At 35.5% G+C, this 12,381-nt stretch overlaps 1 protein-coding gene across 1 annotated transcript in view; it reads right to left on the reverse strand.

Annotated features, from left to right (window-relative positions):
- Nucleotides 1-12,381, reverse strand: part of LOC132007192 (interleukin-1 receptor accessory protein-like 1) — a 494,275-nt gene that overhangs the window by 40,920 nt on the left and 440,974 nt on the right. The window contains exons 5-6 of the mRNA XM_059385285.1: nt 8,451-8,525; nt 6,531-6,605 (exon numbers count right to left, since the gene is read on the reverse strand). Of these exons, the coding sequence (XP_059241268.1) occupies nt 6,531-6,605; nt 8,451-8,525 (150 nt within the window). The remainder of the gene's footprint in view (nt 1-6,530; nt 6,606-8,450; nt 8,526-12,381) is intronic.

Genomic DNA, 12,381 nt, shown 5'->3' on the forward strand with positions numbered 1-12,381 from the left:
AACCATATGATAATTCACTCTCTCTGCTGGACTTATTTCACTCTTTCAGTCCTGTCCATGTTGCTACAAAAGTTGGGTATTCATCCTTTCTGATGGAGGCATAATACTCCATAGTGTATATGGACCATATCTTCCTTATCCATTTGTCCGTTGAAGGGCATCTTGGTTCTTTCCACAGTTTGGCGACCGTGGCCATTGCTGCTATGAGCATTGGGGTACAGATGGCCCTTCTTTTCACTACTTCTGTATCTTTGGGGTAAATACCCAGTAGTGCAATGGCAGGGTCATAGGGAATCTCTATTTTTAATTTCTTGAGGAATCTGCACACTGTTCTCCAAAGTGGCTGCACCAACTTGCATTCCCACCAACAGTGTAAGAGGGTTCCCCTTTCTCCACATCCTCTCCAACACAGGTTGTTTCCTGTCTTGCTAATTTTGGCCATTCTAACTGAAGTAAAATGGTATCTCAATGTGGTTTTAATTTGAATCTCCCTGATAAGCCTATCATAGCTTTAGGCCTTTAGCATTTAATACTTACAAAGGAAGTTTGACTTCTGCTTAGATAGCAATTTTTAATGCAAATATACAAGTTGCATTTTCACATAGCCTGTTCCTCCTCTCTAGTATGAAAAAAATTTTTTGATTTTGAAATCTGTGAGATTCATATAAGTTATGTATATAATGATCTAATAATACTAATACTAGTATCCATTTGTTGATTTCTCATTTGCTTTAGGATATAAAATATTAACTAAATACTCATATGAAAGATATTCCTCTTTGGGTTAGAATCATAATTTTTAAGGGGCTTTTGGTTTCAAAAATAAGATATCAGACCACAACAGCTGTCAAGAGTTATTACTTTCATTTATGATAGCATGATAAATTTGGATTGAGTAGAACTGAATGCCATCAGTTTATATAATTATAATACTAGCCTTTATTTGCTTTTACATGCTTTAATTATGATGTCTTATTTGTCCAGAAGCTCCAATTTATGTCTAACAAGTTTCATGTCAGGCAATAGAGCTATGCTAATCTGCATATCTTTCTCAAGTGGGCAACAAGTACACAATTTTTCATCTAAAACTTGGACTTTGGATACACATGTTCTTATCCAGAATGAAAAGGAAGTTTTTACAGTTTTTTAGATGAGTTTGTCAGGGAAAACATGTCTTGCACTTTCCCTACGGGGCAGTAAAAACAAAGTCAACAACATTACATTTGCTCATGATAATCAGAAGAGTAGTTGTGAATGGTAAAACCCAGTCAACGTTGACTTCCTTACCTCCTGGAAAGCAAGGTCATATTTGCATCACTTGCATGACTTAGCAAAAAAGTATTTGTTTAGATCAACAGTATTATATGCCACTTTCAGAATCAGGTATCAAATTTACTCCCAAATTGTTCTGTTTTGAGAATATTGATATTATATACCTCCTTGAAAAAGGAAACAAACAAGCTTCCCAACTTTAGTAAGAAAGGATAGTAACTATTCAGAGAAGGTATGTTTTGTTTCAAGCTATTAAAATATACACCTAGATAGCAAATGTTAGATAATAATTCCCTATGGAGTCTTCTTAGATTAAAAACTTAATTAGTATATTTGTAGTAAAACACATTCCAGGTACAATATATTTATATGCACAGCTCCAAGATATAAAAGGCTCCCAGTTATAGAGTGAATAAGTTAAATGGGAATAAAAGATAAAGTACAGATAATAGAGTCAATGGTATTGTAATAGCATCATACAGTGACACATGATACTTACACTTGTGAGCATAGCATAATGTATTGAGTTGATGAATTACTATGCTGTATACATGGCACTAACATAATAGTATGTGTCAACTATCTTCAAAAAAAGCATGAAATAGAATATGTTTCAATAATCAATTATTTAAGCAACATAGTAAATTAAGTGTATAACTTACATAACAAGTAGTTTTCCTAGAAGGATATCAATTAGGATCTATTATATAAGATAAAAATTTTTTCCCCAGGTCTACTTGAAATTTAAAATTCTGCGAGCTATAATATGGTATAACAGGGCATGATATGCTACTTAAGTTCTAGTGTGATATTTTATCTTAATTAGCCTGTAGCTAAATTGAATAAAGTTACATGTATGTGTGTCCCTTTACTTGGACAGATGTCTAAAAATCTGAGGCTTCAAAACTGTCATCAACCACTTTCCTCTCCACGTTAACATAGATGAATCCTTGTTACTTGCTCAGATACAGAAGTGTTTGCTTTTTAACAAACTTAACAAACATATTAAATACCAAAGAAAAATAAAAGCACTACTGGGCAGTTTGTTTAGTTCAGTCTCATTTTTTTCCCTTGCAGAAAATTTGGAGATGTGTGCCCTTTGTGGCATGTGTACCTTGTCCTCAATTAGTATTTATTGGCATTTCCTGTGCACAGGGTACATCATGAAGTTACTGTGAACTGTATTAAGAAACACAGGATCTAGAGAAAGTACTCAGTTGAGTATTAGGATAAGCAAGAGAAGAAAATAGAGACTTTTAGACATTCAACTAGGTTTCCATATTTCATCAACTCTAGGCATTTACCTAAATGGACTAGATTTATTTGAAATCCTCCAAATGTGACTAATTCTGAAAAAAGAGAGGCCACTTATATGTAACGAGTAAAGAGTGAGAGAAAGAGGTAAGAGGGAAAAGGAAGAAGTAATTGTGATTTCAAAGGAAACTGACTTTTCCTTTGAAAGCACTATGTTGCAAAGATGTATCATTTTTTTTAAAAGATTTTATTTATTTATATCTTTGACAGAGAGAGAGATCACAAGTAGGCCGAGAGGCAAGCAGAGAGAGAGAGGAGGAAGCAGACTCCCTGCTGAGCAGAGAGCCTGATGTGGGACTCGATCCCAGGACCCTGAGATCATGACCTGAGACGAAGGCTGCGGCTTAACCCACTGAGCCACCCAGGCGCCCCTATCATTTTTTAAATCTTAACTCTAAAACCTGTTAGAATAAATGAATTCAGTAAAATTGCAGGATACAAAGTCAATACACAGAAATTTGTTGCATTTCTATATACTAATTATTAACTATCAGAAAGAGAAATTAAGAAAACAATCCCAAAGAATAAAATACCTAGGAATAAATTTAACCAAGCAGGTGAAAAACCTGTATATTGACACATGTAAGACATTAATGAAATAAATTAAAGACAAAAAAAAAGACAAATAAAAAGGTATTCCATGCTCATGTATGGAAGAATTAATATTATTAAAATCTGCAAACTACCCAAAGCAATATACAGATTTAATGAAACCCCTATCAAAATTCAAAAGGTATTTTTCACATAAATAGAACAAACAATACTAAAGTTTTTGTGGAATCATATAAGACTACAAATAGCCAAAGTCATCTTTGAAGAACAAAGAACAAAGAAGAAAAAACCTGGAGGGATCACGCTCCCTAATTTCAAACTATATTACAAAGTTACAGTAATTAAAAAGTATGTATTGGCATTAAAAACAGCCATATAGATCAATGGAAAAGAACAGAGAGGCTTGAAATGACCTCACACATGCATTGTCAACCAATTTATGAAAAAGGAGCCAAGAATATGCAATGGGAAAAAGCCTCTTTAATAAATGGTGTTGGGAAAACTGGAGAGTCACAAGCTAAAGAATGAAACTGGACTACTATCTGAAACCATATACAAATATTAACTCAAAATGGATTACCAAATTGAATGTAAGACTTGAAACCATAAAACTTCTAAAGGAAAACATAGGCCATAGTTTCCGGACATCAGTTTTGACATGGAATTTTTGGATTCGGCTCCAAATCAAAAGAAACAAAGACAAAAATATACAAATGGGATAACATCAAACTAAAAAGCTTCTGCAAGACAAAGGAAACCAACAACAAAATAAAAAGGCCACCTAATGAATCAGAGAAATATAATTACAGATCACTTATCTGAGGTGCTAATATTCAGAACATACAAATAACTCAAACAACTTAATAACAACAAAAAATACCTCCAATCTAATTTAAAAAATGGAGAGAAGATCTGAATAGTCATTTTTCAAAGAAGGCATACAAACGGCCAACAGGAACATTAAAGGATGCTAAATGTTTTTAATCATCAGGGAAATGTGAAACAAAACCACCCTGAGATATCACCTCACATCTATCAGAATGGCTATTCTCAAAAAGACAACAAATAATAAATGTTGGAGAGGATGTGGAAAAAAGGAAACCCTGTGCACTGCAGGTGGAAACGTAAATTGTGGAAAACAGCATGGAGCTTCCTCAAAAAGTTAAAACTAGAGCTACATATGATTCAGCAATTCTACTTCTGGGAATTTATTTGAAGATAATAAGAACATTAATTTGCAAAGATATATATATCTATATGTTCATTACAGCCTTGTTTTTAATAGTCAAGATATGGAAACAACCTAAGCGTCCATCAGTGGATGAATCGATAAAGAAGATGTGTGTGTGTGTGTGTGTGTGTGTGTGTGTCTACACGTACATATACAGATATAGATAGGGATATAGATATCTATGATGGGATAATACTTAGGCATTAAAAAAAGATTGAAATCTTGCAATTCGTGACAACCTAGATGGATCCTGCGGTATTAAGCTAAGTGAAATAAGTCAGACAGAGAAAAACAAACATCGTATTTTCTCTCTTACATGTAGAATCTAAGGGAAAAAAACCAAAATGAAACAAAAAAACAAGTTTATAGATTCAGAGAACAGACTGGTGATTATAAGAGGCAGAGGACTGGAGAGTGGGAGAAATGGATGATTTTTTTTTTTTTTAGTTTAAACAAGTTGAATTTAAACATTTTAAAATTTATTACAGCTATTATATGCTTCTGGTGAGAGTTTATGTTACTTCTTTGGTAGGAATTCTAAAAATATAGCAAGAAAATTTAATAAAATTATTTGATTTTACCTAGTATTTTTTCCTTTTAGGAATTTGACCTGTTGAAATAATTATGAAGTCAAGGGAAAAAATGTATAAGTAAAGATCACTGCCTCATTATTTATGATGATAAAATTTGTAAAAAAAAAAAAACCCCAAATTTCTAGCAATATATGTGAAATTACAGGACACTTATGTGGATATCATGTATCCATTAAATGGATATTTTCCAAGAACATTTAATAGAAGCAGATTCTTTCCTTTAATTCTCCAAAATTCCTACCATTAACCTGTACGATCATTTTCTAAGCAAAAAACTAAAATTTTAATACAGTGATACCCAGGTCTAGATGAGTAATTAAAGGTAATTTTTCATCACTTTTAAGTTATAAAGTATAATGTATCTCACTAGGTTAATGGTGGGATTGATTTCTACTCTTTGAAAGTCTGTTAATAGTGAATAATAACAGCCTTTGTTCTGGAAGTTTCTGAAAATGGGTTCCTGGCTATAACAAGAAGGCCACTTTGCTGACTGACACACCTCAGGGCTCAAACTCAGCAAGATAATGGTGTCTGTCTTTTGATTCCCTTGACTACCACAGCCTGAAAGGACTAATCAGGCTCACATACTGAATTGACCTTTAGAATTGTACAGCATGATTTCTAGGATTTTACCCAAGCAAGTGCTGCCCAGACATTTGCTGATGTCTTCCAGTTAATTAAAAAGAACAAAGTTCTTTTTTTTCACATTGTGAAGTAACACACTGATGCCACTTAAAATGGAAATGCTAGGCTGTAACCACATTAAAATTGATTAAAATTCAAACCCACCCATTTATATATTTTTTTTACTACTTTATCTTTTGTCCTCAGTACTTTGCTTTCATACCTATTGCTTTCTACACTGGAATCATTTAAATGACTACTATCAATCTTTCCAGTTTTGAGAAGATGAAGGAACTGGGAGGAAAAGAAGCCACAAGGGAGGTGGAAAGCGAAAGGCATCAAATGGCAGATGAAGGAGGATATGGTGATGAAGACAAATCCATGATTTTATCTATGACATTATTAATCAGTTTTATATATTTACAAACTGGAGGACTAATGGGTTTATAGTTACCAAGATCAGATGGATGTGTGTATAACTTTGCCAGGATGTTCAAGTTAGGTCACCAGACATATACCAACTCAGCTTTGTGTAATTACTGATTATTGTTCTTATACTGTAGCTCATGTGCTAGTTTTATTATCCTCTGAGGTGAGTTTTCAATTTAGGACAAGGTTGAGTCAGACACCTGAGCTCTTGATCAATGAAACTCTATTGGAGATTCTCACTTTCTCATAAAAGTAGGTACCACTTAGAGGCTCTCCATCGCTGGTACTGGCCACCCTTCTGACTCCCACCACGTGAAACTTCACTTAATCCCCCTTCCTTAGGATGTAACACATTTGACCCTGTTGAATTTGACAGCTTTTTTCAAGCCTAGAAAGGCAAAAATTAAATCCCCAGGAGGAGAAAAATCAAAGTACATATTGAAGAAAACAAATATATTTTAAGCATCTAGAGTCTTTTTGTTTGGTCCTTAATATTACTTTCTATTTTCACTTACCCTTTGTGATGGTCTGCTCACCTACTCCAATACTACTGCAGTAACAACAGTAACAGAGTAGTTTATTCAAATCAACTGTTGATCCAAAAATTCAAAAATTAAGGCTAAATTTCCCTAACTAGCAAATGATTTGTTCTATACAATGAGAATCAGAATCAGAAAATAAAATGAAACAAAAGTTGTTTAAAAGAATCCAAATCCTAGGTTGATGTCTCTAGTTTACTTGGTATTTAAAGAGAACTCATGCTCCTTTTGGTGGTGGTAATAAAGGAGTTATAGTACTTCTCAGAGCATCTTGCTAACACACAGGCCCATCTTTCTTCAAATGAATATGCAGTTGAAACTTCCAATTTGCATAAAAAATTTTCATACTTTCAAATTGATTTGATTAGTTTCCATGATTTTTGTTCAAGAAAAAATAATTTTTTCAAAAAGAAAGCTTTATGAATTATTTCATTCTGTATAACATTTTAGTATAATGTAGAGAATAGCTAATATAAGAAAACCCTATGGGTAACCATCAATCATAGTATTCTTTTAATTATGTTGTCAAGTAAAGAAACACAATTAATTTCATTTTCACTATGTTCATTACTGATAACTGGTACCATAAACCACTTCTTCTTTCCCAAGATCTATATATTGTTTTGTATAACTTTAGAAATACATCTTCCTAGGAATATTGAAAGATGTGTATAAGTGTGGCCACTTAAAATTTACATTTCAAAATTTCCTCAGAAAGCAGCAATAAAAGCTAATATACTTTAATAGACCATAACATGAGTAAAGAATATGGTGTAATTTTAATATATCTCTGTTTCATATAGAACATTGCTTTAATGATGCCTATGGTCTTCTATCTCAAAATAGTGACAATTAGAATACTACTTGCATGTATATGGCATCAGCTCAAAGGCTTGGGTTTATCATCAAAGAAGCATATTGATGCCCTGACTTGAATAAATCTTGCATAAGTTCATGCCTTACAGTTAGTGAATATTACCAATGTTAAAAACCTGTTGACTATAATAATTTCATAGGTTCTAAGACTGTATCTTTTTGCACTATAAATTTGAATATGCTATTACTAAAGATGATCACATCTGTAATCTTCATTTTGAAGATGATTTACAATTTTAATCCAAATTCTCACTCCCAAAACAATAATAACGTCAATAACTTAAGGGAGGGTTATCAATTCCTTTTTAGTTGTATATAATAAAGTATTTCTACTGTCAAATGGTGAGTGTGGAAAAAAATTCCATATAAACATGAATATATGGCTAAAATTGTACGTAAAATCATACTGATTATAGATATGCCATATTTGGAAATTCCAGACTGAACTCTAAGATAACTATGTTAGAATTCTGATTTGTAGTCAACTGGATATTTTTACCAAAGCAATTCTGTCCATGTTCTTATGTCCTTTAACCAAAAGCTACTTGCTCACATTTTGTTAAAAATAAAATAGCATAATGTCCTCCACATTTGATTAGATAAAAATGATGTTTAAGAGCAACACTTATCTTAATGTATTTGTACCTTTTATCCTAATTTTCAAAAATTGTCTTTTAATGTACTAGTGGTGTTAAGTCAAAGAGTTCCACACAGCCTATTGTAAAACCAAACTGAGCCTTATAAAAGACAATATAATGCCACCAATAAGACCTTTAGCCCATCTCATTTCCTAACAAGTATATAAAAATACATGAGTCTTTATATCCATATGTCCAGCTTGGTATTAACACACACACGGGGGAAATGGAGTGGGCCATGTTTGCTAGGATTTCACAATTTTGCTCCCTTCAAATACACACAGGTTTGGCTTAGAGGATGACATCAGGTTATAATCTAGGCTTATTAATTATTGGAATGTATTGAGAAAAGGGTATTAACCAGAATTAAGGAATTACTCACCCAGCTGAGTCTCCTGAATTGTCAGTTTACTTTCCATAGGATACAAAAGCTTGGGTGGCTTATCAGTCAGAGGGGCTGAAAAACAACAATAACAAAACAGACTTCTAGTAATGCCACATGAGATGAATGATAAAACACAGTTTATTTTCCCAGGTATTTTTCATTCTCAGAGCAGTGTGTCAAAGCATTCTACCAAGTAATGACTTACATATTGCAGTAGTACCTTCAGGCGAGCTGAAAAGCTAGAAGATTGTACACGAGTCAAATATAACACTTCCAAATTGACAGTCACATGAGACCATTAAAGTCGGAATCATGACTGGCCAGTCCTTAAGAACATATGGCTATGATTCATCAAATATTTTCAATTTGCACCTTGTTTTCTATATTAAAGGGTACCCTACATTTTCTCTGTGTTAATTAAAGCTAAACATGGTATCTGTATTGTGCATTTTGATGATTTGGGGGACATAATGTTGTCTTATTCTCCTTAATTCCTTTCCAAGTTTCCATACCCTGGAGCACACTGCCTCAAAGCCCCTAACTTAATAAATAGGTTAAGTATTTTTTGCACACATAATCACAACATGGGATAGCAGTTTGGTATTGGCATTCAATTAGTACAAGTGTAAGCTGCACACTCCAACATGTACATAAGTATTCACCAAGATAATATTTTAAATGATACTTGCCATTTACTCAAAACCTCTTATTACTATTATCCATTACATTTTGAAGCATTGATTGCTAATTTGCATAATATACTTGCTTTGATTTTTCACCTTCCACATACTTCTGCTCTGCACTCCCATCAGTTTATCAGTCATCAGCCTACAGGTCTAGGAGTTTTACTATGATGCCTCTTAAAGACAAGTTTCCCATTGCAGACTTTATTCCTGTCCAGTGAGACCGTCTGGACTCCTTCATTAATCCTACCTCCCACCTTCTCTGACTGAATCTCCCAGGTCCCTTGAAACTTGTCACAGCAACTTTCACTGTGTAACAAAGATAGAAATGATCAATTAAGGGTTGCTGAACTAAATGTTTTCACTTTGAGGGCTTTATTCCTTCCTTGCCAGGAGACCATGCCAGTTTGGGTGATGACTTGAAGGCTGATCCACACAGCAGTGCCAGGACTTGGCCACATGTCCTCATCACCAGAGGACTGGAGAATTCAATCTGCCTCGGCAGCTCACCTTCATCTCTCTTCAACTGAAAACACAGTCTGTGCAAATGAATCATGATCCCCCAATGCAGAAAAACAGGGATGAGTTTTAAGAGTCCTGATTTGGGATACCAACCTCACAGAGGATCAATAGCTTTCATCTGCAACTAATTGAATACAGTATTCATTCATCTTCGTTAGCATTTAACACAGGGATGGGAGTGAAGGGGAAAGGAAAGTTGAGATAATGGGATGAAATAAATCACTCTGAAATTCTTCTGGAAGATTTGACATCTCTGATTAACCTTATTCTTCTTTCTTACCTACAGTGAGATTAAGAGATTTTTATTCTCCTACCAGCTAAATAAATAGATTATTCACTAAAGGTTGGTAAAAGGGTTCACCATTAACAGGTCAAAAAGCCACATTTCAAAAAAAAAAAAAAAAAGAAAGAAAGAAAAAGAAAAAAAAAGCCACATTTCCTAGGCTTGGATTCTCATATGATTTTAGTGAACTTCAAAAGCAACTATGGTATCAAAATAACTGGCTTATTCAGTAAATTAACTCAATTTATAAAATTTTGTGATTATATAGTTACAAGTAGACAACTCAACAGTTTGTTACAGAAAGCACCTGACAGAAATGTTCTCAGTTCAAACACATCCCACACTGATTCCTAATAAGAAAACAAAACTGCAGGGAAAGACAATAAAATGCAAGTGTAGCACATTATTTCAGTAATATAAAATGGTTTTGTGGTTCTCCACCTCAATCCACCATCTGCCCTGTGGCATAATGTTCTATCTTTAAGACCTTTCATATTACTCTCTATGTGATAATTCCAAGTTAGCAGAGGAATCAAAGAACGTTGGAGCCAGAGAAAATTATATGCTTATTAAGTCCTTTGATTTTTAAATTGTGTTCCCTAAAGCCTTGGATTTCCATAGTGCCCCTCTGGGCAGGTGAAGTGAAGATGGAGATAAAGAATGGTCCATGTGACTTGATTTGTACCACTCACTCCTCTCTGGACAAAAGGAGCTTTGCTTTTATTCATCTTATACATCAGTATTTCACCTAAAATTTTTACCAAAAAAATTTCAATTCAATTCAACAGCTGTACATGGAACATTATAATGCACTAGGCATTGTGACAGGGACTTGGGATATCTCTGGTTTCTGCCCTGACATTTTATAATACTTAGAAGTTTAAAAATAATTTAAAATATGGACCAATTCAGCTTCCTTGTTTTAGAGATGCAGGATCTGAGGTGCAAAAAGAACAACGGCCTTGCCAAAGGCAACAGAACAAAGTGAAGCTAGAGCCCTTCCTAGATCTTTGCCTCTCAGTTCTTTGTTAACTGCTCCTTGAAAATTCTGTCAAGCATTTGTGCAGGTTTCTCCACAAGGTGTAAGCAATCTGTTAGGAGAGCAAAAACGTGCAAGTAAGTAACCCTAACCCACAGCAGAGCACTCTTACTATGTAGTCTGTCATGTTCTTTTTAAAGATTTATTTTTATTTTATTTATTTGAGACAGAGCATGAGCAAGTGAGCAGAGCTAGTGAGAGAGAACACAAATGGGGTGGGGCAGAGAGAGAGAGAAGTTGACTACTCCACCCACTGAGCAGAGAGCCCAATGCAGGGCTCAATCGCAGGACTCTGAGATCAAGAACTGAGCAGAAGGCAGAACTTAACTGACTGAGCAACCCAGGTGCCCCTCTCATGTTGTGATATGCTCTGACACTTTTTATCAGTTAGGCATACTTCTCCTATGGTTCACTTAAAAGTGAATGGAGGAGGAGCAAAATGGCAGAGGAGTAGGAGACCTAAATATTGCTGCATCCCAGGAATTCAGCTGGATAGTTATCAGAACATTCTGAACACCTACAAACACAACAGGAGATAGAAGAGAAGAATAGCAGCAATTCTAGGAGCAGAAAAGCAACTGCTTATTGGAAGGTAGGATGTGCAGAGAAGTAAATCCAAGGTGACATGGAAAGCTAGACCATGGGGGAGGGGCTGGCTCCTGGCAAATGGTAGAGCAGCACAGCACAAAATCAGAACTTTTAGAAGTCTGCTCCACAGAGGATCGTTGCTCCAGAGGCCAAGCAGGAGGTGAAGACCTTGTGGGGACAGTGTGGTCTTAGAACCCAAGGGAACACAAAAAGATCGTGGATGTCTGAGTGTGGTAGAGATCCCAGGTACTGGAGCAGGGAAGCCAGCTGCAAAGATGGAGCAGAGGAGTGGGCTCTCAGCTTGAGGTTAACTTGAACCATGATCCAAGGCACAGTTGGGCCATAGCTCTTTGAGCAAGGATCCCACCACAAGTGGCAGATCTGGGGAGACTTTCCCCCTTCCTCCTCCAGGAGGAATGGTGTGGGAGCACAGGCAGGAATCTGCTGGGTTTGGAAACTCCGAACAGGGCCCTGCATCAGAGATAGAAATGCTCAGTCACAGGATGGGTGAGCATGAAACGCAGCCAGAGACCAGGGAAACAGGAGGGATTGACTGCTTTTCTCTAAGGGCACACTGAGGAGTGGGGCCCCAAGCTCTCAGCTCCTTTGGGTCAGAGATTGGGAGGCCACTATTTTAACTCCCACCCTCCAAAGCAATATGGAAAACTTTCAGGGAACAAAAGCTGCCCAGAACAAAACCAAGCAGATTGCTTAGCCTGGTCCCTGGCAAGAGTGGCACAATTGTGCCTTGGGCAAAGACATTTGAGAATCACTGCAACAGGCCCCTCCCCCAGAAGATCAGCAAGAACATCA

Source organism: Mustela nigripes, chromosome X (genome assembly GCF_022355385.1).
Source record: "Mustela nigripes isolate SB6536 chromosome X, MUSNIG.SB6536, whole genome shotgun sequence".
Classification (NCBI taxonomy): domain Eukaryota; kingdom Metazoa; phylum Chordata; class Mammalia; order Carnivora; family Mustelidae; genus Mustela; species Mustela nigripes.